Source organism: Procambarus clarkii, chromosome 61, assembly GCF_040958095.1.
Source record: "Procambarus clarkii isolate CNS0578487 chromosome 61, FALCON_Pclarkii_2.0, whole genome shotgun sequence".
NCBI lineage: Eukaryota > Metazoa > Arthropoda > Malacostraca > Decapoda > Cambaridae > Procambarus > Procambarus clarkii.
The window spans coordinates 12,659,216-12,682,689 of record NC_091210.1 but is presented as its reverse complement, the minus strand read 5'-3'; the positions used below and the strand labels follow the sequence as shown (position 1 = coordinate 12,682,689).

General features: G+C 40.3%; 1 protein-coding gene across 1 annotated transcript; it reads left to right on the top strand.

Moving 5' to 3' along the window:
• Positions 1-501: 501 nt before the first annotated feature.
• LOC123774396 (F-box/LRR-repeat protein 18) lies at positions 502-20,676 on the top strand. The gene is made up of 12 exons (XM_045768635.2): positions 502-675; positions 1,043-1,268; positions 3,316-3,553; positions 3,686-3,770; positions 4,255-4,352; positions 7,317-7,531; positions 8,219-8,366; positions 11,232-11,412; positions 13,124-13,244; positions 17,680-17,804; positions 18,484-18,711; positions 20,251-20,676. Exons 1-12 carry the CDS (start codon positions 503-505, stop codon positions 20,393-20,395), a joined length of 1,983 nt encoding a protein of 660 aa, XP_045624591.1. The 5' UTR covers position 502; the 3' UTR covers positions 20,396-20,676.
• Positions 20,677-23,474: the final 2,798 nt, after the last annotated feature.

The window sequence follows — 23,474 nt, the reverse complement described above, 5'->3', positions numbered from 1 at the left end:
AAATAAATTATTATTATTATTATTATTATTATTATTATTATTATTATTATTATTATTATTATTATTATTATTATTATTATTATTATTATTATTATTATAATTCTGTATCCCAATAACTACTGAAATTGTTATTAGGCAGATCACTTTCGAGTCTGAGGTAAGCCATATTTATATCACTTTAAGTTAATTCTTCAACTTAATGATACAAGATAATTCACCAATTTAATAAAATTAATTCACCGAGTAATGATAAATCCCCAATTAATAAAATTGATTAACTCACCAACTTAATGATACAAGTTTATTCACCCACTTACCTGAATAAACATCTGAATCTGAATCTCTGAATCTTAATGATACGATACTAACTAACTCAGTATCTGTCTTTACGTGTAAATTTTCACTCTTGTGAAATATGAAGGAGGATATATGATGTGAGTTGTATATATATATATATATATGTATATATATAGTGTATATATGATATGAGTATATATTATACATGACTTGTGAATGGCGGCATGTCAACAAAGTGGCTATGGAGGCCAACATTGACCAGCTCCCTGACGAGATCCTGCTGAGAATCCTGCGTCACCTCTCCTGCCGGGACCTGCTGGTGGTGTCCTGCGTCAGCAACCGGTTCAGCAGTCTAGTTAGTGACCGAGACGTGGTTAGGTGAGAGGAAATGTGGGGTACTGGGGAGGGGGGGAAGGGTCATTCAGTCGTGGTATGGGCAAATCTTTTATACATATATTTACCTGAGGGTCATTAGTATTAGTGGCCTCGATGAGGACAGGAAGCCGGTGGCTTGTCATAGGTCTCCTCATTTGTTCTAATGATCTTTTCCAGTTGAATTAAAAAATTTAACTAGAGTTTTGGCATTATGGCTTCGGCATTTAGGCGTTTCCGTGGGTTTATAACAACATAGGTGAAAAAGTATCTGTTATTTTTTCCATAAAGTTTTCATGAACCTTATTTTCAGATTGTCTAAACGGTATTTATTGTTAGTATGTAGTATTTTAATTGTAGTATTCTTCTTCAGGTATTTAGATTTGAGAAAAGTCTATAATTGCACAACTGAGGACTTCAAGACCTTCTTTCTCCCTCGTACAAGATGTCGGAATGTCCAGCAAATCAATTTAGACCACGTATACTGGATCAAATTACCCAGCTTTGTGGTGAAGCTGAAAAATGTAGAATCACTGCATATGGCAGGAACACCTTTGACATTTTTACAACTCAAGTGGATTCTCATAGCTTGCACAAAGGTATGAATTACTTTGTATGGTAGATAGCTATTGCTGCATACAAAATAAGGCCTACTTATTTTCAGGTTCCTGTACTCTTATATTGTGACAGATAGTTTACTGCAAGAAGTGCCTGACCAACCAGGCTGTAGTGGATATGTGGGGCTGTGGGCCGCTTCAAACAACAGCCTGTTGAACCAAGCACTTGCCAATCTATTTTGGTTCCAGGCTGGACTTTGGGGAGCAGAAAAGTAGGCTCCCAGGTTGGGTACCTAGGAGCCCAAGTAGTAGACTTGGGCTCCCAGAACCCAATCCAGGTACAAGTGCTCACATTTGCCTCTCCAATGTAGGGCGGCCTAGCATAGTTTGAAGCTTTTACATGGTGAATGACTTTATACATTGCTTGCAACAAAAATTTATTTATTTATGTCTGAGCATAAGTGCAGAAGATCATATTGAAATTGAAATAAGTTTATTGAGGTAAAATACACACAAAGGGATGAGGTAGCTCAAGCTATTCTCACCCCGTTCAGTTCATCATGTTAATACATACATATACACACAAGGATCATACTTATACAGTAGTAGTAGTAATCATAATAATAATTTATTTTCAAGAAGGTACAATGGGTTGGTGAGATTACATAAGATTGGTATTTTTACATTCATTCAAAGTCACTAACACGCACAGGGTTTCAGGCAGGGATATACTTATACAGTACAGTCCTTATATTGTCAAATTGTAATACAGTACTTATATTATCAAAATTTCACAGTAACTAAGAGGGAAATGGTGCATTATTAGAAATAGATAAAGCATATATCTTTATTAGCATCAAAACTGCTCACCGGTTAACCAACAAAATTAACTCTTAAGCCACGCAAAACATACAATAACGATTTGCCATAACTCAAGTTTTTAAAACTTGCACAAACACTTAACAGTTTTTTGTGCATAATCAACTAGGCAAATAATCCAACTTTGTCTAAATGAACTTGAAAAACAAGAGAATGAAAATTACTGTTATTTTAAAATTGAATATTGAAAACTTCAGATTTTCAAATTGGAATAAAAAATATGAACTATCACCAATTGTTCATTTGGTATTACTGTATTATTCTCTCGGAATAGCATATGATCTTCATTTTCATCAAATTAGAATATAGGTTTTCAGTATAGTTTACTGTAAAAAAAATTGTCAATAGGGCATTTGAAATATGCGGCTAATTTAGACCGAAAAAAATTATAATTCCATATGTATAAAGTTTTTGAAAAATCTATTCTGATGGGATTGTAGAACAGACAGCTGAGCACACAGTATGTCAAAATAGTGAGAATATAGCCCAGGAAACTCGATATCACTTCAGAATGTACAAGAATGTAACAACTCTTGTATATACTGTATCAAAAAAAAAAAAAAAAAAAATGTTCTAAAGACATTGAACATAGAATGTCATTATAAACTTGACTAAAAGCATAATTGCCAAAAGGTTTTTGTTAATGAAGTGGGATGCTTTTGCCATGTACTCTACCTATATTCCATCAAAATAATTAAAGATACTTTTTGCATTATTAACATTCATATACAGCAAATAAATAATAAATAAAATTGCAAGTTATTATGTAAAATAAAATAAAAAATGGTCCTATTAACTCAATTCCTGATCAGGAATGTTGAAACATTTTTTGAGACTTGATAAAACTTGTTTTAGTAGTGAAGAACTTTTGTGAAGCAAGTGCTAGAACCTATTCCAGCCAGATGGTTAATATCTTCCGGTGTTTGTTTTTTGTAATTACTGTAATCCATTTTTGTATAATAAAGTACACCATAAAATATACAAAATCCAAATTTGGGTGGTAGAATATTCCAGTGCACGTGTGGAGCTTACAAGTCATCCTTGAATGGTATTTATTCTCTTCTGAGGCTGCACTACAGTACTGTATTCCAGAAAAATGCTTTGACAAAGAATTGTGAAAAATTAGTGTGAGCACAGTTACACTATATACAATATACTATACTATATGTATGTATGTATGTATATATTTATTGATTTAATTTTTTTGCAGCTTCAAGATCTGTCCATAAGTTGGCCAGATGACATGGAAACCGACAATGCAAAGCAGTGGGTTGGTGGATTTGCCGAGGTGAAAAATGTTCTTAGTGAACTGCAAACTTTACAAATACTGATATATTCTAACCCCATGCCACTACTGGAGCTTCTTATCCACTGCACAGGACTTCGGAAACTGGTTATCACGAACCACCACGCACGCAAGGTTTTCAGCGCTCCCCGGAGCTTTTCTGGTAGGCTTGATTTGAATGTGTGGTACAATAATGGTTACAAGACATATCAGTAAGATATTTTTGGTTATCTGTTAATTATTCTTTAATGTCAAAATTATCAAAGTTTTATTGTATATTGTTTTCCATGCGCAGGTAAAGAATACACGTTGAACTTTCCCCACCTGCAAGAGCTCATCATTGACCATCTGGATGGTAGCTTTCCTCTCTATCTCATGGTGTGAGTTCTTTCTCGGTCAGTGTTATTTTTGTTTTACATCTGGTCCCTGGTTCCTGATAGCACAGTGGTAACACACTCCACTTGTGCTTTATGAGTGATTTGCCTTGGGTTCATATCCTGCCCGAGGAGGGGGGGATTGACTATGCGCTAATCTTTAACTGTACGCCTTTGTTCACCCTGTGATTGAGTACCTGGTTGCTAATGATTGGAGGGTCGTATTCCAGGGAAACTGGTAGGGCAAGGCTTACAATGAACTATGGGAATGGGAAAGCTCTCAGCCTGCTAACGAGTCAGCAGTTGTCTACTTCTGCACCCACCTGTGTAAAAAAAAAATGCTCAATGTTACTTTAACATCCACAACTCTCAAGAATGTCATAACAAATTATTATAAAATACAGTTTGTCTGTTAATGGGATATATAGTTAACTCTGTGAATGCGAATTTCCTTCCACAGTGTTCATTTAGACGTTGATTTACATTCCAGGGGGCTTCTCCGCAAAATATCCGAAGGCTGCCAGAGCTCCGCTGAATGGGGAACATACTGGACCAACACTCCAGTATATGTAAATTTTGAGCCTCTTGGTAAGATCGTTACGTCCATTTAACATTTACATCGCCCTGGATATCGGTTATGTATCCATATTTATGCCTATATGTTAACCTGTCCATATCTATATCCACATACACTCTATTCCCATGTATATCCTTGTCCATGTTTGTCAATATACTGTGTATATTATGTATGTGTATATACTGTGTATATTATGTATGTGTATATACTGTGTATATTATGTGTGTGTATATACTGTGTGTATATATAGCTAGTATGTACTAGCTCTATCTATGAATCCATCAACTTTTGCATTTCACCTTGTATGTATGTACTTTACCTGAATAAATATTTGTATTTTTTTTTTATATTTACTTGCTATCTGTGAAAAATGAAAAACCATTTTGTGTGTTTGTAACAGTTGTCTGTCCATATGTAATTTATGTCTTTACATGTAGGCTATTGTACACCAGTATGTGTGTGTGCTGATTCATGTGTGTACCTTGTTAGTACAGAAATACCCTGATAATGTAATAATAATAATAATAATAATAATAATAATAATTTATTTAGGAACAGTACATACATAGTTGCAGCGTTACAGTACAAACATTCTGTTTGATTTAAAGATAGAGGTAGTACATACAATACCTAAAGCCACTAGTACGCATAGCGTTTCAGGCAATATGTGAATAAATAGGGACTGAGTTGCCAAATTTCAGTTAAAAACAAATACCTAGTATTAACAGCTTATTTGGATATGGTAATCTTTGAAGCCTGAAGTAACAGGCTGCTTTGCTACATAGTCACCCCAGCTTAGTGCCTTCTTCTGATACTTTCTTGAAGACTTTAATAATGAGACATGTAAAATTTCTTGAAAAGAGCATAACCTTAGCAAGACCCACAGATATCGATGAACTGCTGCTGATTGAGCTTGGAGCTTTAATTTGGGCACCACTTGGGCTGGACAGTAGAGCGAGGGTCTTGCTTTATGCAGGTCGGCGTTCAATCCCCAACCGTCTTAAGTGGCTGGGTACCATTCCACCCCCCCCCCATTCCATTCCAAATCCTTATCATGATCCCTTCCAAGTGCTATATACTCATGGTGGCTTGGCATTTTCTCCTGATAATTACCTTACCTTACCTTTAATTTGGGTGTGGCTAAACTTGAAAGTGCAGTGTGTGAAGCTCCAATTTTCATTGGCATTGATAACGGAAAATTAAGATGATTGAATACTGGATCTTGGAATTGTATTGTAATTGCACTAGATTTCAGACAGGATGATGATGTGGGATGAGCCTGCAACAGTCTCTTGAATGCTACTTAGAGTACACACTCAAATCATTCACAATGCACTGATACAGGTGTGTGGAGTACAACAGGATTCAGAATTCATATGGGAAGTAACAATTGAGGTACTTGTGTAATTTAATTTGATTAACAACTGAGCAACAATCGCTTCCAGAGTAATTTGATATTTTTCAGTGTGTTTGCCTTTACTTCGATGATGCTTTTACATGAAGAAAGAGCCTACAGAGACATTATGCATGGTGCTCAAGTTACCTTTGGCTTTGGTGGTTGTGAATCACAAGGCCATTTCTCTGTGGTGCAAATGCTTCTCTAGGCAGTTGACATGTGACCTCGGCTCTTTGATGTTGGACACCTTTGCTTCTGCCTTGTAGTCTCCTGCCATGGCTGTAGTTGCTGTCTCCATGTTGTTTACTCTGCTCGTGCAGGATTTAGTGACAGACTTCTATGCAGCTTGCTGTGCCTGTGGCTTATCAGTTTTGAATTTCTTCCTGGAATTTAATTGATTGTTTTTCTTCCGGTTTACTACCCAGTTCTTGTCTATCCTTTTTCTGGTAAGGAAGACTTGGTTGGTGTGGCTTTTCAGCCATTCAGCGAGGAGTTTTTGCCGAGGCTGGTGGCGTTGGTTTCATCTTTCCAGTGGTGTGGTGTCTGCATTTTTCAGACTCCTGGCCGAGGTAGGGGTTCTGATGTAGTGGTTGCTCAGGCATGTGTGGGGTCTGTTTTTGCTTCTGCTGTTTTACAGATGCATCCTCACCATTTACTTAGGTGTGGTAGTCGGTGAGCTTTCTCCCACCAGCTCTCTTGTAGTACACCCCAGTGACATAGTGGTGCTTGGGAGTGCTAAAAGGCACTCACAAGTGCCTTTTGGCATGCTTTGTCCCAGAATGCCTGTGTATCAAGTGGTATCTTGAGAACTCTCGATGCAGAAAAAAATTACATTTGTTTTGTAATAATTTAGCCTTATAACATAATATATCTTAATGCAAAAATTAAGAAAATGGAAAAAACTGGATTTACAGTACTGTACATCTTTTCTGGTTTCATGAGCTGTAGCAAGAAGCTCGGTGATACTCAGTTCCTTTTGATGCCTCTGATATTTGTGTTAAGTAAATAATATAATAAAAGATTATGTGCATGTTTGGAAGCACATATGTCTATAAACAGCTCTTTCTTTTTCTGTAATGAACATTATCAAATCTTGGCTTAGTTCTCAACATAATGCTGTACACATGAACTCGATACTCATGGTTGCTATAGTTCAGTCATTTGCTCCAAACTTTGATGATGTATGCCAGACCAGATGCCAAGTGTCAGAATGAAGCAGTATCTGGCATTAACATGGTCTAATGGGTAGTGCAATTGGGTCACACCCGAAAACATCCGGCTTCATTTCCCATGGCAGGACAAAAGAATTTGTGCTACATCTCCTCTCTCCTGATGCCGCTGCTGACCTGTATGAAGCGAGACTATCGCTCTACTGTCTATGCCAAGTGGTTGGGCATAACTATGAGGTGTTGAGTAGCCCACCAGAAAAGGTAATTTTATTACATACAACATTTGCTTCTTGATTTTCTTAGTAGGGAATGAAGCATCAGAGATAAAGTACATATGAATGGGGTGGGCATTAGGAGAAAACATGCAGCATGTATTGTTAAAGAAAACAAATTGTATTTTTACTTCTCAGGTGATGAAATTGCTGTAATAAAAAAATGTTCAAGGGCATTCCTCGCACTGACTCCACTCATGTGGGACATGTTGCGTGAGGCTGGACCCCTTTATCACTTGGAAGAACTTTTGGTGAAGGGCCAGGCTCCTCGATGTACTAACCTCACTTCCATCATCCGCTCCTGTCCCAATCTCAAGAGCATGAATGTCATGTATGGTCTCAATATTACATTGGTGAGTTGGGAATGAGGAATATCAAAGACTAAGGGGCTCCTGTTGAGCAAAGAGATTTTCTTTAGGAAACATTGAAGTTGAAATATAATTGTCTTCTGTCATCTTGTGATTTAGAATTAAGTGCTGCTATAGTTTAAGTTTTATTTTCACTTTTTCATGTTCGAAATGTCATTAAATGGAGATCCCTCATTAAAAATATAAAATTGACTATTAAGCAAGTTGGTAATATTTATTATGTATTACAGTGTATGCCTTGGGAACACTTATGACCTGATATTTTGTAGTTAATTAGGCCATATTCTCTATTAGAGAATACCAGTAGTAAAAACTTAATTTCTGGGGGAGCCCCGGAGCCTCCGGGACTCACCCAGAAAATGGCGTTTCATTACATTCAACGCTGGTTCTTTACTTTTAATTTTGTTTCCTGTATCTTAATGATACCATTGGAGAGAGCAGCTCATTTTCTGCAAAGTATATCAATTTAACTAAACTAATTTTTCTAGCCTCCATTTAGACCTAAGAAAAGTCTAAAAGTATGGGGGGGATGAACCAGAGGTGCCACATCCAAAGGGTTAACATTGCTGTTTACTTTCATCCATTTTCTTGATACACTTCTTATCTCATTCCAAAAAAGCCTCTTGGTTTTTTCATATGTTTTAATTTAGTTTTATATACTGTATTTTCCAGGATATGAAGAAAGTTTGTGAAATGCTACCAAAGCTGGAGAGACTGAGCATATGTTGCCATCCCGAGCAAGGACCCCCGAAGATTGTCGACGGCATCGCAACACTTCGTCATTTAACTCACCTCACAGTACCTGTCTGTGCACTTATAGGTGAGCTTTAAGTTTCATCAATTTGATTAAATAGGATAAATCCATACTGGCCTATACAAGGCTCCTACTGGCCTTGTATGGACCAGTAGGAGTCCCTTGTATGGGCCAATAGGAGCTGCTCCCTATGGCCCAATAAAAGCTGCCTCATTTGGGTCAATAGAAGCTGCTCCCTCTGGGCCAATAAAAGCTGCCTCATTTGGGTCAATAGAAGCTGCTCCCTCTGGGCCAATAGGCCTTCTGCAGTTTTTTTTATTCTTACAAGTACTATATGTTCCTTTGGTTTAGCTACAGTGAATTTGTTCATGGGTTTTGCTCCTTGTTTAATATTTATTACATTACAACCAATGTGTTTATTTTTTGTCTCTGGATAATAAGTGCTATTTTTGGATTATTTATGCCTCCAAAATACAGTACAGTATAGAAAATGGCTATTATTCCTCTCAAACTTTGTTTTGACCCTTGCCTCAGACAGCTTGGGGAAGAGGTCTTGAAGGTACAGTACCTGATGGCAGCCGACTTTTGAAACAATATCACTGCTCTATATAAGGAACTCTCCAACCTTCAAAATTATCTTCAAAACACCTTCTTGGTGGGGGTGGGTGTTGAGGATTGATACCTTTTATCAGTTGGGTCTCAACATATTGATGATTTATCCAGGGATGTATATAATATATAATGATGAATTATCAGTATCCTTTACCCACCTTTGGAAAGAAACTAATAGTCACCTATGCATAGGCAAGACTCCTGCTGGGATGAAGAAAGTGAACATGCACTGCCTTTGCTGCAGTATGTGGTACTCGCTGTTCAAGCAGGTTCTATGACCTGAGAAACATATGCACTCCTCTATGTCATCGCTGCTGTATAAACATACCTAATCTAACTTTGGCTGAGCCTAACCCAATGAAAATAAAAGATGAAATGTTGTGTGCGGATGAGGGGTATATGTAGGAAAATATGTATAGTATTTCCATCTGACCATCGGGAAAATAATAGAATGTGCTATGCTAACACTTGCACCAATTCACACCTTTTGAAACTTAAACCACTATATTCATGCCTGTTAGTAAAGGAAATATTTATCCTAAATGAATATTTTTAGGCTTAAAATACTGCAGCCCCTCAAATTAATTGCATTTCTGGGCTGGCCATCAGTAGGTCCCTTGTGTATTGTCTCTGGTATCAGAGAGAGAGCCACAAAACAACCAGGCTAATGGCCTTGTTCAGGCTAATGGCCTTGTTCAGATCTTTTCAGCACCTGGATCAGAGCCAAGAAAAACTATTTAAAAAGTATGGGCAAAGCAAAATAAACTGTATCATGATTAAAGAGGGTAAAACTCGTAAACAAGAGAAGTAGTAGTTTGGACAATGTCAGTAAACTGCACTAATATGTAAGCACAACACAAGGTGGCACCATCCCGGCGAGAAACAATGGGCAGAGTTTCTTTCACCCTATGCCCCTGTTACCTAGCAGTAAAATAGGTACCTGGGTGTTAGTCAGCTGTCATGGGCTGCTTCCTGGGGGTGGAGGCCTGGTTGAGGACCGGGCCGCGGGGACACTAAAGCCCCGAAATCATCTCAAGATAACCTCAAGAAGATCCCTCTTCCGTGGGTCTGTGGGATCTGGCTTCACTCTGGTTGCACTTCAGTTGGTCCACTGCCTTATGAGAGGGTGCTTCAACCATTTCCTTTCCATATACCTTATCTTGAGGTTATCTTGAGATGATTTCGGGGCTTTAGTGTCCCCGCAGCCCGGTCCTCGACCAGGCCTCCACCCCCAGAAAGCAGCCCGTGACAGCTGACTAACTCCCAGGTACCTATTTACTGCTAGGTAACAGGGGCATTCAGGGTGAAAGAAACTTTGCCCATTTGTTTCTGCCTCGTGCGGGAATCGAACCCGCGCCACAGAATTACGAGTCCTGCGCGCTATCCACCAGGCTACGAGGCCCCTATCAATCAATCAGACTGATCAATCAGACTGTAATACATACATCAGGCTGCAAGCAGCCATGTCCAACAATAGTGGGAGATGGATATGACAGATTGGGTCATCATCAGGTGGATCTAGTTGCCTCAGTGTGGAATCGAAGGCTGCTTCTTTATGTTACTCCTTTTCTTGATTTTCAGTTGCTTGCATTAGACACTTTTTCCTTGGACTGGAATTGGTGGGCTTTCCTTGAACTCATTTCTATGGTCTAGTGCCGCCGCCTCTTGACTCTTGTTTGTCTGATTGGAGACCTTTGTGGGCCATGTCATTCTGCCAGTTTTTATTCTGCCAGTTACTGGCCTTTCTCTCTTGTCCCCATTCTTGAGACTCTGCCTTCCCAGACATAGAGACTGTGCCAGCCCAAAGTGTTGAATACTGTACTGTATAATGACTCCCCATTTCTTCCCTGCTTTGGCAGCTACCTGTACCATCACTTTGCCTTATTTTCCTGTGAGGATTGGGTGCATCTTGGGTGTCAGCGCTTGACTAAGGATGTGGGTTGGCGGGACCTAGAGGTGACCTGAGCTTCCATCTGGTGGCATACTTGGGTAGTAGCACATTGATTGTTGACATAGAGTAAATAAAAAATGTTCTGGTTTCCCCTCCACCTTTTCCTCTTTAAACAAGATAGGTAGTTTATTTTGCTTCTTGTGTACTTTCTAGTTTTTTTTACACAGTTTTGGGTTGATTTTAAATCATGCTGCTCTCCCATCTTTGAGCTCACTTGATTGTTTTCTTGGTGTTCGGTAGGCTTGTGCAGGTCTGGAGGGCCAATAACACTATGGCTGTCTTGGTGGTGCTATAGTCAGTGCACCCAGGAGTTACAGAAACTGACTAGTAAAGTGTCGTTACATTCAATGCTTAATTTATACTTTCAGAAACTCGGCATCAGCAGACTTGCATCACCCAACCAGATAACTTAGTCAGTATTGGATTTAAAAGAAAGAGAGTTGGGGTTCCCAGTACAAGCAATTTGTCGGAAATTGAAATTGCAGCCTTTAATTTAGTGTTTGAAAACTGTCCAATGATGAAAATGCTTGAAATTGGATTTAATACAAGGTATGTTTATGTTCATTTTGTAAGTTTTTTTATTACATTAAGCATTAAATAGTTAAAAATATATTGCTGAATAATATTAAGAAATACATTAGTTTATTATATTTACTTTTCTCCTTGAGCTCACACAACAACAACAACATTGATCATGGTTATTAGTCTTCTGAAAGTAAGATTATATTTACTATTAATTAGACACTTAACTACTAGCTGTGTCCTCAGGACTAGGCTCATGAGAGTGAGACGGGGAAACATTTTAGTTACCAACACTGAGGTGTGTGTGTCATGGATGCCATGCATGGGAATTTACATCTGTGAGAGATTTGAACTTGTTCTTCTAATTATGCTGCTGCTTCTTCCAGGCCTTGAGAAGACGGAGACTTTTCTAGGTCACTTAATCCCGCTTGCTTTCTTGTGGCCGGTCCCTCCTAGGTTCCTTTATTTTCTAGAAAAAAGCCCAGTATAGATTCTATTCCTTAGTTCAGACAGATGGTTGGCTATATTTATGTCATTCCGGGATCTTTGCAGTTTTTTTTTTTTTTTTTTTTTTTTTATCGGAGCTACTGGCACTCGTGTGGGGACAGTTAGCAAAAATATTAATGAATATTGGGTTGTATTCTCACCATCAATATGAAGTGACTTGTCTTGCATACTTCTGTGTGGGGGTTCTCCATTATTTGTGTTAAAACCTCTGGGTCAGTGATGTTAAATTTTGTTGCTGCTGTCCTTATTCATTGAGTTAGACTCCTAAAACTTTCAGGTGTGTGATGTTTTTGACGAGATGGCTACCCAGTTGGTGACTTTTCACATAGTGGCTGCATTGAGTGGCCCTGAGTGCATAGTAGCCCTCAGGTCTGGCCCTCAGACCTGAGGGCTAGACCAAAGGCTACCAAATGGCTACCTAAGGCTATTGCCTTTGGTAGCCCTTTTCAAACCCAGGGAGTGGGGTTATGGTAACTGCTGTTCAAGGAAGGTAGTACTAGTCAAGTGGCTGATTTTGACCACTTGTCAAATAAGCCAACTGTATAGACTATCATTCTATGCAGTTGGCTCCTTTTTTCCTTTTGATACCTCTTTGTCTGCTGTCATAGGTCTGGTCCATTCTGATTCTGTTCGTTCAGTTCTCAGCCTTCTCTGTAGGTTCGGGCCCTAAAGTGGCTTCAGGCTGGGGTTGCCCCATTCTCTTTGCTGACAGAGGCAACTGTCCTATATCCTCCACATTTCCGTAATTTCCTTGGTAGGTTTCTGGGGCTCGTTGTCCTGAGGTTCAGTGACTTTCTTGGTTGATACTTCTCATTTCCTGCAGGCTTGCTTGTGCCTGAAGGAAATCTTGGCTCTGTCTTAGGGTATTTTTTCTTCTGCATCTGCATCCAGATGAAAAGTCACATTAATGTGGCTGAAAACGTTGACCAAACCACACACTAGAAATTGAAGAAATGACGATGTTTCGATCTGTCCTGAACCATTATCAAGTTGATTGGGACATCAATCAACTTGATAATGGTCCAGGACGGACCGAAACGTAGTCGTCTCTTCAATTTCTAGTGTGTGGTTTGGTCATCATAAACATCCCCCATAATATAAGAAAAAAATGGTTGCGAGTTAGGATAGCTTATGTTTTGAGCTAGTAAAGTTAGTAAAAGATGTCATAGTAATTACCCATTTTATAGTTTACAAATGGAAACGGGTAATAAACTGTATTAATTTTTCACAGTGCCTCATGCAGCCCAGCTAAAATTCATTGGGAATGTTTGGAAAACATAAAGAAGCTGAAAAGGCTTACACATCTTACACTTGATGGGATCCCTATAACTAATGGAAGATTTTTTATTGAGGTAAGGCACGTAGTTGGTGAGAATTTTACCAGTTGTATGTTAAAAATGTATACATACATATATGTCTCATTTCCTGCGGGCTTGCTTGTGTCTGAAGGGAATGTTGGACAGAGCCAACATTCCCTCCACCTTTTAGTGTTTATATAGTGTTATTTTAATAATAACTGTGACAACCATTAGGTAGGTATCTTTATTATACAACCACTGACATGTCTCTTAACAAGAATAGTAAGTCAACACCTATGTGACATTCAGATCTAGTGCTCCATAAACCCTTGTCCAGGTTTCCAAGGCCTGGCCTATGGTTGTATGGTAGTTACATAGCTAACCACCATACCACCATCCAATTTCTGGAGGAGCCACTTGGTGGCGCCCCTATAGCTTGCTGCTCTGGGGCTAGATTCACGAAGCAGTTACGCAAGTACTTACGAACGTGTACATCTTTCCTCAATCTTTACCGGCTTTGGTTACATTTATTAAACAGTTTACAAGCATGAAAACTTGCCATTCAACTGTTGTTGTTATAAACAGCCTCCTGGTGCTTCGGAGCTCATTAACTGTTTAATGATTGTAAACAAAACTGCCAAAGATTGAGAAAAAATGTACAGGTTCGTAAGTTCTTGCATTAGTGCTTTCATGAATCTGGCCCCTGGTTAGCTCCCTACCTATTGAGTCACACCAGGCAAGTCAGTAAAAGTCTACTGGGGGTCAGAACCTGATTCCCCTGACACGAGGTCTGTGGTCACCCTCATCAAGGAACAACCACCAGAAGATTAGAGCAAACCAAAACAGCAAGGAAAATGTAAACAATTTAGAAAACAGTCCACTCAGTGGTTAGGTTGTCCCCCCTTCTAGTAGCATATGTTCACCACCTGGTGACAGCACCTGGACGCTACTGGCTCAGCTGGCAAATCTCTCCAGTCAGTCGCCTGGTGTAGCCACAGCTGTTACTGCTCCTTGAGACGCTTTAAGCTCTACAGATTTCAAATTTTCAGCAGATAAGTGTTGGCCATCTTCGGAGTTCATCCTGCAGGGAAGGCCCCATTTGCATGTGTATTTTTCCAATGTTTAATATTTGCTTTATGAGAGTGTTTACATGCCAATGTTTAATATTTTATAGTGAGTGAGTGTTGAATGGACTTTCAGAAACTGTTTGCCTGCAGCTCCATGTATTGACATGGAGTTCCTGGAGCTCCAAGTCAATACATGACTTGGAGCTCCCAAGTCTTGGAGCAAAGGAGCTCCCATGGAGCTCCTTTGCCTGGAGCTCCATGCTCCATGGTTGACTTCCCCTAGGTACTCACAGATGTTGTTCGTGTCCTGACAGGGGGTTGCCTTTCCTCTTGGGTTCGGGTGTCTGTCCTTGAGAGGCTATCCACTGTGGAGGGCACCTCACCATGGATAGAGCAAGGGTTTGTGACTCCTCTTAGTGTTAGGGGCATTTGGGGTTTCTTGGGATGCCCAGAGGTGCATGGGCTTTTTTACATGGCATGCTACTAATGCCCTTCATTTGTCTATTGAGCTGTGTTTCATGCCAGTTCCTCTTAGCGACTGGCCTGTATGCCTGGAATCCCTGCTTGGTCTTTATCTTCAGGTTCTGGAAACCCTGCAAGATCTTTGGTGTGCTTCGGGATGAACTGGCCCGCCAAGCCCACACTTGCTGGTTACAAGTTTGAGGGATGCTCATTGGTCTTGCTACATGCCAATGATCATTCATAATGTCTCTGCCATGTCACTTGTTGGGTGGGTGATACATTACACTCCGAGGCCTGCAATGTATGTCGTTGGTGGAGGTCTGTTTTATCTTGAGGCTTCATCAGGCAGCAGCACTTTTACTGGATTGATTTTCCCAAATTTATTACGTGTGGCTTGGTGCTAATGTGGATGCCTCATAGTTGACCCCCTTTGTCTTTTCAAGATTCAGTGTTGTAGCAGAAAGTGGGTTCCACCTGTTCTAAGTTTCCCCTCCATCCCTTTCTATCGATCCTTCTGGTGAGGTGTGTCAGGGGCTCTTGTCCCCGTCCTTTGCTCCAGGCTTCGAGACATCTGAGAGTTTCGGAGTCTGGAGCTGGTGTTTCTTTGTGTGTAGCAGGGTCTTCTCTGGGATTTGCCTCTTCCTTGTCGGCAGTGGAAGTAGCTCAACAGTTATATCCCACCAAAGATCCACTGCCTTAAGTTTCTCTGGGATTTAATCTGTGCAGATCATTCCTTGTTGTAGGGGCAGCTCTCTTCTGTCTTCTCAATGTTCTGCACAGACCATGGATCTGCCCTGGGATTTTTATTCTTGGTGGGGTACCACTAAGCTGTGTTATCCCATGCTTTAGGTTTGACTTGGTGTTTTTCCATTTCCTCCGCCACCCCTTTTTCATCTCTAGTATTTCCTGAGATGGCTGTTGCCTCCACCATGTTGGCTGCAGCTGTTGCCTCCACCATGTTGGCTGCAGCTGTTGCCTCTACCATGTTGGCTGCAGCTGTTGCCTCTACCATGTTGGCTGCAGCTGTTGCCTCTACCATGTTGGCTGCAGCTGTTGCCTCCACCATTTTGGCTGCAGCTGTTGCCTCTACCATGTTGGCTGCAGCTGTTGCCTCTACCATGTTGGCTGCAGCTGTTGCCTCTACCATGTTGGCTGCAGCTGTTGCCTCCACCATGTTGGCTGCAGCTGTTGCCTCTACCATGTTGGCTGCAGCTGTTGCCTTCCAGCTCCTAGATCATCTTTTGCAGTTGGGTTCTGTCCATGCTGCTTGGGGGCTGTCTTCTAGTGTTTATGCCTCATCTGTTGTTGTCCAGGTAGGTTTCCAAAGGTGTCAGATTCTCAGGCCATAGCACTCAAGTCAGCATTTACTCTTCTACTCTACAATATTCATACAGAAGTGGGGTATCTGCTTCCTTCTGTATGCTTTGCAGAATGTCATTGTTCCTAGTTGGATCTCTTCATGCCACCACAAAACTGGTGGCTTCCATCCTATGTGGCTGCATTTTGCAATCGCAAGGCTTTTGAATTTTTTTCCCCAGACATGGCCACACATTTACAATGCTAACCAGCATATATACACTTTCTTCTGTTCTCCATAGACAGGGTTAGAAAATTGTTAAACATATAAGTCACTGATTTATTGAACAATGAACCACAGAAGGTGATTGTAGCAATACTTGAAGTGGATGCCATTCAGCTGGACTGGAGTCGGTGGGAGTTCCTGTATTTCTCCCCTTCAGTTCGGCTATTGCTCCTGGTGCTTTTCAGATTGGAGATGTTTCCAGGCAGGGGTGAGTCTTCTGGTGTCTTGGTGGTCAGCTCAGTCATTATTTCAGACCCATTGTCCAAATCCACGCTTTTCCCTAGCTCTGCTTCTTTTAGAAGAACGGTTCAGAGATGTTCCTTGATGGTTTGAGGAACCATCGAGGAACTCTTCTCTGATCGTCATGTCTGTAATTTCTGGTTCGGGTCTCACTGTATGGTCCACAGGTGGTCGATTTCTTGGTGTCACACCTGTCTTTCGCTTGGCTGGCAGTACTGTATGAAGATTCTTTGCACTCTATTTGTCTTTTTATGTCTCTTTGGTACATGTCTTTTGTTTCAATTCTGGTGGTCCTGTCTTTTTGTCCTGGTGGTTCATTGATCGGCATCTCATGGCAAATGCTGTTACCTTAAATGGCTTTGCACTTTCTCTTCTTGACCCCATTATTCTTTGTATTGTTGGGTGCTGGCGGAGCTGTTTCGCAAGTTGGCTTGTGTGTGTCTTCACCTCCGGTCTTCTCATTTGCCTCCCGAGTCGTCTTGGTCCCTTCTTTGGGAGGTAATTGACTTCTGCTCTCTTCCACCCCTGGCAAGTTCCTCCTTGTGTTTTGTTCTCTGTGGTGAGATAGCAACTAGGAGCCACCAGTGGAGTCATCCCAGAAAAATCAGCATTAAATGTAATGAAACACCTCTTCCTGGTGGAACCTTTGTTGCTCCCTGAACCCTCCCCTTTTCCTTTCAGACATGTTGGTTGTGCCTTTTAGTCAGCTCCTGACCGAGTAGCTACACTGGCTGATCTCTGAGCCCTTGGTGCTGCCACCTGGTGGTGGGTAACTGCTAACAGAGGGTGAATGCTTAACTACTGTGTTACTCATTGTCTGAGTTTTTTTATATTTGCATCATTGTTCTCTGTTTTGTTTTCTTCTACCATTCTAATAGCGCATTTCTCAGTTGGGTGATGTAACATCCCCCTGTTCTTTGTACCTCTGATGGGGGCCAGATTTTGGTCTCTGGTTCCCAATAGGATTTTAATAACGTTCAAGGGGCTGGTCTGACTTAAATTGGGTGGAGCTAACAACGTGGCCAGCAACTGGGAACCACTGCGGACCATGTGCATTATTTTATAAGTATGATATAAAGACAACATTATTTAGTTTAGATAAATGTAAAGGGTGCCGAGTAATTACTATTTTTTCCAGATAGCTCAAGGATGCACCAAGTTAGAATTTCTTCGTTTGAAACATTTGGGACCTTCGGGAAAATGTTGCTATATGACTTCCATAACACAGGCCCTTCGTACATGCAGAAATCTTGTTCATCTCAGGTAATATCAAAATTTTTTAATATTTGTTATGCATTCAGATTTGTTTTAAAGGTAAGAGTAGGAATTGTGATGGTTAATTTTGATTTCTGAGCTATCATATTTGACTTTTTCCTGAGTAAATGCCAGTGTGGGCTTGGATAAACTTGTGTACAAAAGCAGTTACGAGTATGTACATATTAACAACCTTTTGTAAATGCACAGTGACATCACAATAATATGATGTGTTGATCTCATCACATTGCCTCACTATCTTCCTACCTTTTGTAATAATTTTTTTTTGTCTTGATGTCATTATTGTGCAGTTATTTTTTCCAGCATAAATATATCTTTCTGTGGAGAGCCCCTTCGGCTCCCCGGAGCTACTGTATATCGGGGCTGATGTGTATATATTAGACTGTGGCAACAGTCAATTAAAGGAGTTATAAGCCTACTGGGGACAAGAGTCAGAACCTGGCCCCCTCAAAAGAGGCACGAGGAGCAACGGCCTGCTCCTCGTACCTCTCTTGAGGAGGCAAGGTTCTGGCTCTGGTCCCCAGTAGGCTTAGAACTCCTTCAATTGACTGATGACACGGTCTAATATACATGTATACAGTACACATCAACCCGGTATAGTTCCAGGGAGCCTCCGGGTCTCACCCAGAAAATGGCGTTTCATTACATTCACCGCTGGATTTTTCAGAATTGAGCAAAACTACCTAGCTCCTGGGACAGCAATATTTAAGTCCCTGGAAGAGTGTGAGAAGCTGGAGAGGTTGTTTATTCATTCCGAGAGAGATGCACATGCCCTTGACATTGCTGCTATAGAGAGCTGCATTGAGAAGAGGACAAGTTTAGTGTTTGTCTTCATAGTTGGCAGCCACACACCCAAGGACAGGTGTGCCAAGCTCACCAGAAAGTACAAAAATTTGTAAGTTGACATTTTGTGTGACTTTGTTGATACTGGGTATATGGATTCTAGAATTGACATTTGATGTGATGTAGTTTTGACTTTGTTGACATATGGAATCTAGACATGAAGCACTATGCATGTCAGTGGCTTTTGCAAGAATGTAAAAATATCAATCTTATGTAATCTAATCAACCCATTGTACCTTCTTGTGAATAAATTATTATAATTATTTATCAGTGGATAGTAAAGCAACAAACTCTTTCTTACGTTGAAAGTCGGCCCTTGTGTAAAAATGATAGTGTGCTGTGTGTGTGTGTGTATTTTGTTATTTTACATTCTTCCCAGTAGGTTCTTCTGTGTTGACACCAAAAGTTTGTTGCATTCAAGTCCTAACAATCCTATATTTTGCACTTTTCAGATTTGTTAATATTTTCATTATTTATTTATTTTCATTCTTATTTAAATCACAGGTAATCTTTATTTTACATGGGGATGAATTACTGGAGATATGTAGAATAATTAGAATTAATGCAGTCTCCGTGGTGTAGTGGTAAGACACTCGCCTGGCGTTCCGCGAGCGCTGTCATGGGTTCGTATCCTGGCCGGGGAGGATTTACTGGGCGCAAATTCTTAACTGTAGCCTCTGTTTAACGCAACAGTAAAATGTGTACTTGGATGCAAAAACGATTCTTCGCGGCAGGGGATCGTATTCCAGGGACCATAGGATTAAGGACTTGCCCGAAACGCTACGCGTACTAGTGGCTGTACAAGAATGTAACAACTCTTGTATATATCTCAAAAAAAAAAAAAAAAAAAAAAAAAAAAAAAAAAATTCATACTAAAAAAATCCTGAAAAAGTAATGTAAATGCCAAATAAAATTTGACAAGATTCACACAGGTAAAATACTTACATTATATGTTAATTTCTTTACTCCTGTATTATCTTTTGCTATGTTTCATTAATCTTGAATCTTGTTTTCATGTACTGCTTTTCTATGTCTCTATACTATTTTCATGTCTATATGCTGCTGTAGCTCCATACTGTTTGTCTCCTTATTTCTCTCTCCTTACTATTTTCTGTCTCCATACCTCACATGGGATGCTGGATAGTGATGATGGTGAAAAGAGCAGTGTGGCCCATGTAAGACATTTATTAAGAATAAAATAGGATAGAATTTATTAATAAGGAAACGTAATGTGCTAGGTTTATACAAAATAACACTTAAGAGGAAGATAGAGTTTTTAGTGGAATTGGATATGAATTAAGAGGAGCGAGAGAGGGAATATGACGTTGCCAGTTGAGCAATGTTGGTGTAGAGGTACCAGAAGCTGCCTCCCAGCCAGCCGGACCTATAGCCTCCCCAATTACATTGCATGATATTTTCCCCAGTTATCCAAACATCCGCAGGCATCCATTGGTTTGGATAATCAAGGATGATAACCTTTTCCGATCACGTGATTAAGACACCTTGTTATCGAGTCGCCATCTAGTGTTATGATTAATGTTCAGAATTTGTGTCGTCTACAGTCGCTGAAATATTTTTTGTCTTCGCTCAGATTGCGGCCAGCTCTTGTTGTGCGCCTTCGGAGTGCTCTGTGGGATGTGTTTGATGATAAGAACACAGAAACCCGCACAACACCTGCATGCCACTATAATGAAATGATTACTTTTAGAAGTTGGACTTTTGATGCATTCACTTAATGACATTGCTGCGTATAATTTACATGTATGTGTACAAATTATTTGTATTAGCTGTACTGTATTGTCCTTAATTTTGGGGTATAATTATATAATTGTTGAATTACACAAACAATTCTTTTGTCAAAGTTACAAAGTAAATTGTTGTTTATATTTTGTTAATAAACTTTTGTTATAAAATGTTATATTATTTAGAGGGCTTTAGATAATAGAGAGCTATTAAATTACTGAATGTAGTTTTTTGTTTATAACAAATAAATTATTTATTAAATGATTTATGGTAATTAGTGTTTCTATTTTAATGTTTTAATGTGTGTTGAGAATGCTACTGATGATAATGTCAGCATGATGCTGTAGAGATGACTGTTTAATGCAACCTATCTTCATTACTAATTTTAATATAGTATTATCCTTATAAATTTTTATACATGAGTGTGTACAAAAATAAAACTTTCATTCTGTTACTGCCCATAGATGAGATCTGTGTCCTCTAGATAAGTATCATAACAGCTTACAGGGTTATGCAAGGTGCTTGGGATGACTAGAATGACAAGACTAAATGTAGGTTTCCTGTAAACTCGGCCATAGAGTTCTTTCTTGGAATCAAACGATAACCTCTACGCCAAACTGCATAGTACCCCCGACTGCCAGCAGATGTCATTGCCTTAACCACAACATGAATCCCCAGGTGTGTCACTGTTTACGTTCTTCATGACAAATTCCATGCAACTGCAAGGGAGTGAGCAAGGTGCAACTGAATGGCTTGTTCTTGGAAAGTTGCTTTTCATATTTATTCAGAGGTACCTGTATATTTCTATGCACCTGTATTCACATTTGGTTATCCTTAAGGTAAGTTCCCTTAAAGAGAGAGAAAAAACAATCACAAAATGAAAAGTACATCATGAACTAACGAGATCTGACACCTAACAAGTCCACTACGGGGTCACCATAGCCCATGCTACTTGGAACTTTTTGTACTGTGTAGCTGAATCTAAAACATCATCATCTGACACCTAATACAAGTTCAAGACCTTGTGCAATGTATTTGTATGGCATGAATATATTCAACAGACAACCTGCATGGACACAAAGTGAGAGAGGAAAACAGGTTGGGATAACTAGCCAAAAGACTAAGTGAACCATGACTGAGCAGGCCACAAGTAGGGATAGGGGCCCCAAGGACGACCATGGCACTGAAAGGACTAGTTTCTCAAGGACTTGAAGCAACAGCATGACTGGAAAGAGAAATTATTTGAGAGGTGCTATGTGCATAGCATCCACTGCAGAATCATTATGATTATGGAAAGGAGGCACATAGTCAGGCAGCTTGGTTATCTTGAGGTTATTTTGAGATGATTTCGGGGCTTTTTAGTGTCCCTGCGGCCCGGTCCTCGACCAGGCCTCCACCCCCAGGAAGCAGCATGTGACAGCTGACTAACACCCAGGTACCTATTTTACTGCTAGGTAACAGGGGCATAGGGTGAAAGAAACTCTGCCCATTGTTTCTCGCTGGCGCCTGGGATCGAACCCAGGACCACAGGATCACGAGTCCAGTGTGCTGTCCGCTCGGCCGACCGGCTCCCTTGTGGTTGTGTGTGGACACATGAATATCCAACTTAATGGTTGGCAATTTCAATGTCCACCTCCCACTCTGTCTTGTTTGATGAAAACAGGAATGAAATTCAGCACACTTTGAATGTAAGCTAGAAGAGTAATTACAGTCAATATCCATTGCCACAGCAGCAGGGACCTGGTCGAGCCTTACTTGTTGAAGCATTACCTCACTGATAGTTGTAGTCAAGATTCAATGGATCTCTTGAGAGATCCAATCATTCAAGTTCAACCACACTGCTACCAATTTCATCATACAGTTTTTATACATGCCTGGGCAAGGGACTGGGCCCAACAACCTTGACCTGCCTGTTGCAGACTTGCCTACAGACTCAACTAGGGGTTTGTGTTATCTTTTGAGGATTCAAGAGATGGAGAGAGGAAACTTCAATGAAAAGGAGACGTGGAAAAGCTACTAATAAAAATTCCTGAAGCAGCAAGCTTTGCAAGGCAGTGGAGAAGACACCTGTTGGTTCCTTAAGCCTGTGCTTAGATATTATCAAAGAAGGCACCAAGCCAGGAAGGCTATGTAGCACTAAAGTCAGTGCTAAGCAATTGTACAGAGAAACTAGTACCGATGCTGTAGCTGGATATGGCCTAGGTAAAGGACTGCACAGGCATGGTTTAACCTGCAGGTAAGTCTATTGAGCTGCCAACGAGAGAAACAAGACTTCCAAACTTCCAACAAACCCCAAATGAGCATTGCCATAATGTAGTGAGGGGGCACTGCACCACTCTTGGGCCGGTGCTGGTGGCTTCTACCTCTCTTTCTCACATCTGCTGAAGTGGCATAGACTCAAATACCCAATAAAAAAAATACAATACCATGTTTGAGTCGTTGGACCACCTGCTGGAGGGCTTGCTCAGGTGGGACTTCCTAATCGTATGGATAAGTGCAATAAGTGTATGGATATGGGTCTCAGGGAGAGAGAGATCTTCGAGCTGTTGTGGGCAAACACTGTTGGGCTTTGGAATTTTGTCTAGGGTTTGTGTTGGTAGTCTTCCCTGTTGAAAGGGAGTGCGCCACATGGAAAGAATTGCCGATTATCTCCAGTTACGTCTCTACCTGCTTCCTTTCATTGGCTTGAATGTTACCTTCCATTCCCAGCAGTCTAACACATGTTGTTGCAATCTAATGTCAAGAACAATATGACCACCTGGCTGCAATCCCGTTCATTTGTGAGGTTCTGGTTAGTCCCATCTTGCTGTTGGAAGCAGGGATTTTCAAGATTACCATGGTGATATTGAGACCATCTTAAGAGTTTCAAGGTCACTTCAGGTAAACATGTTCATCTTGGTGAGTCTACTAGCACTCTCCATATACCAACAACTATTTTTATTGTTCACACCCCCTAGACCTTGATTTGTCCTTAGAGGTATCAAATGCTCTATCTGGGAATATTTTCGTCTCTATGTCAATGCAATACTTGCTGGAAGTTTGTCCATGGCACTACAACCTCCTGTTGTGGGT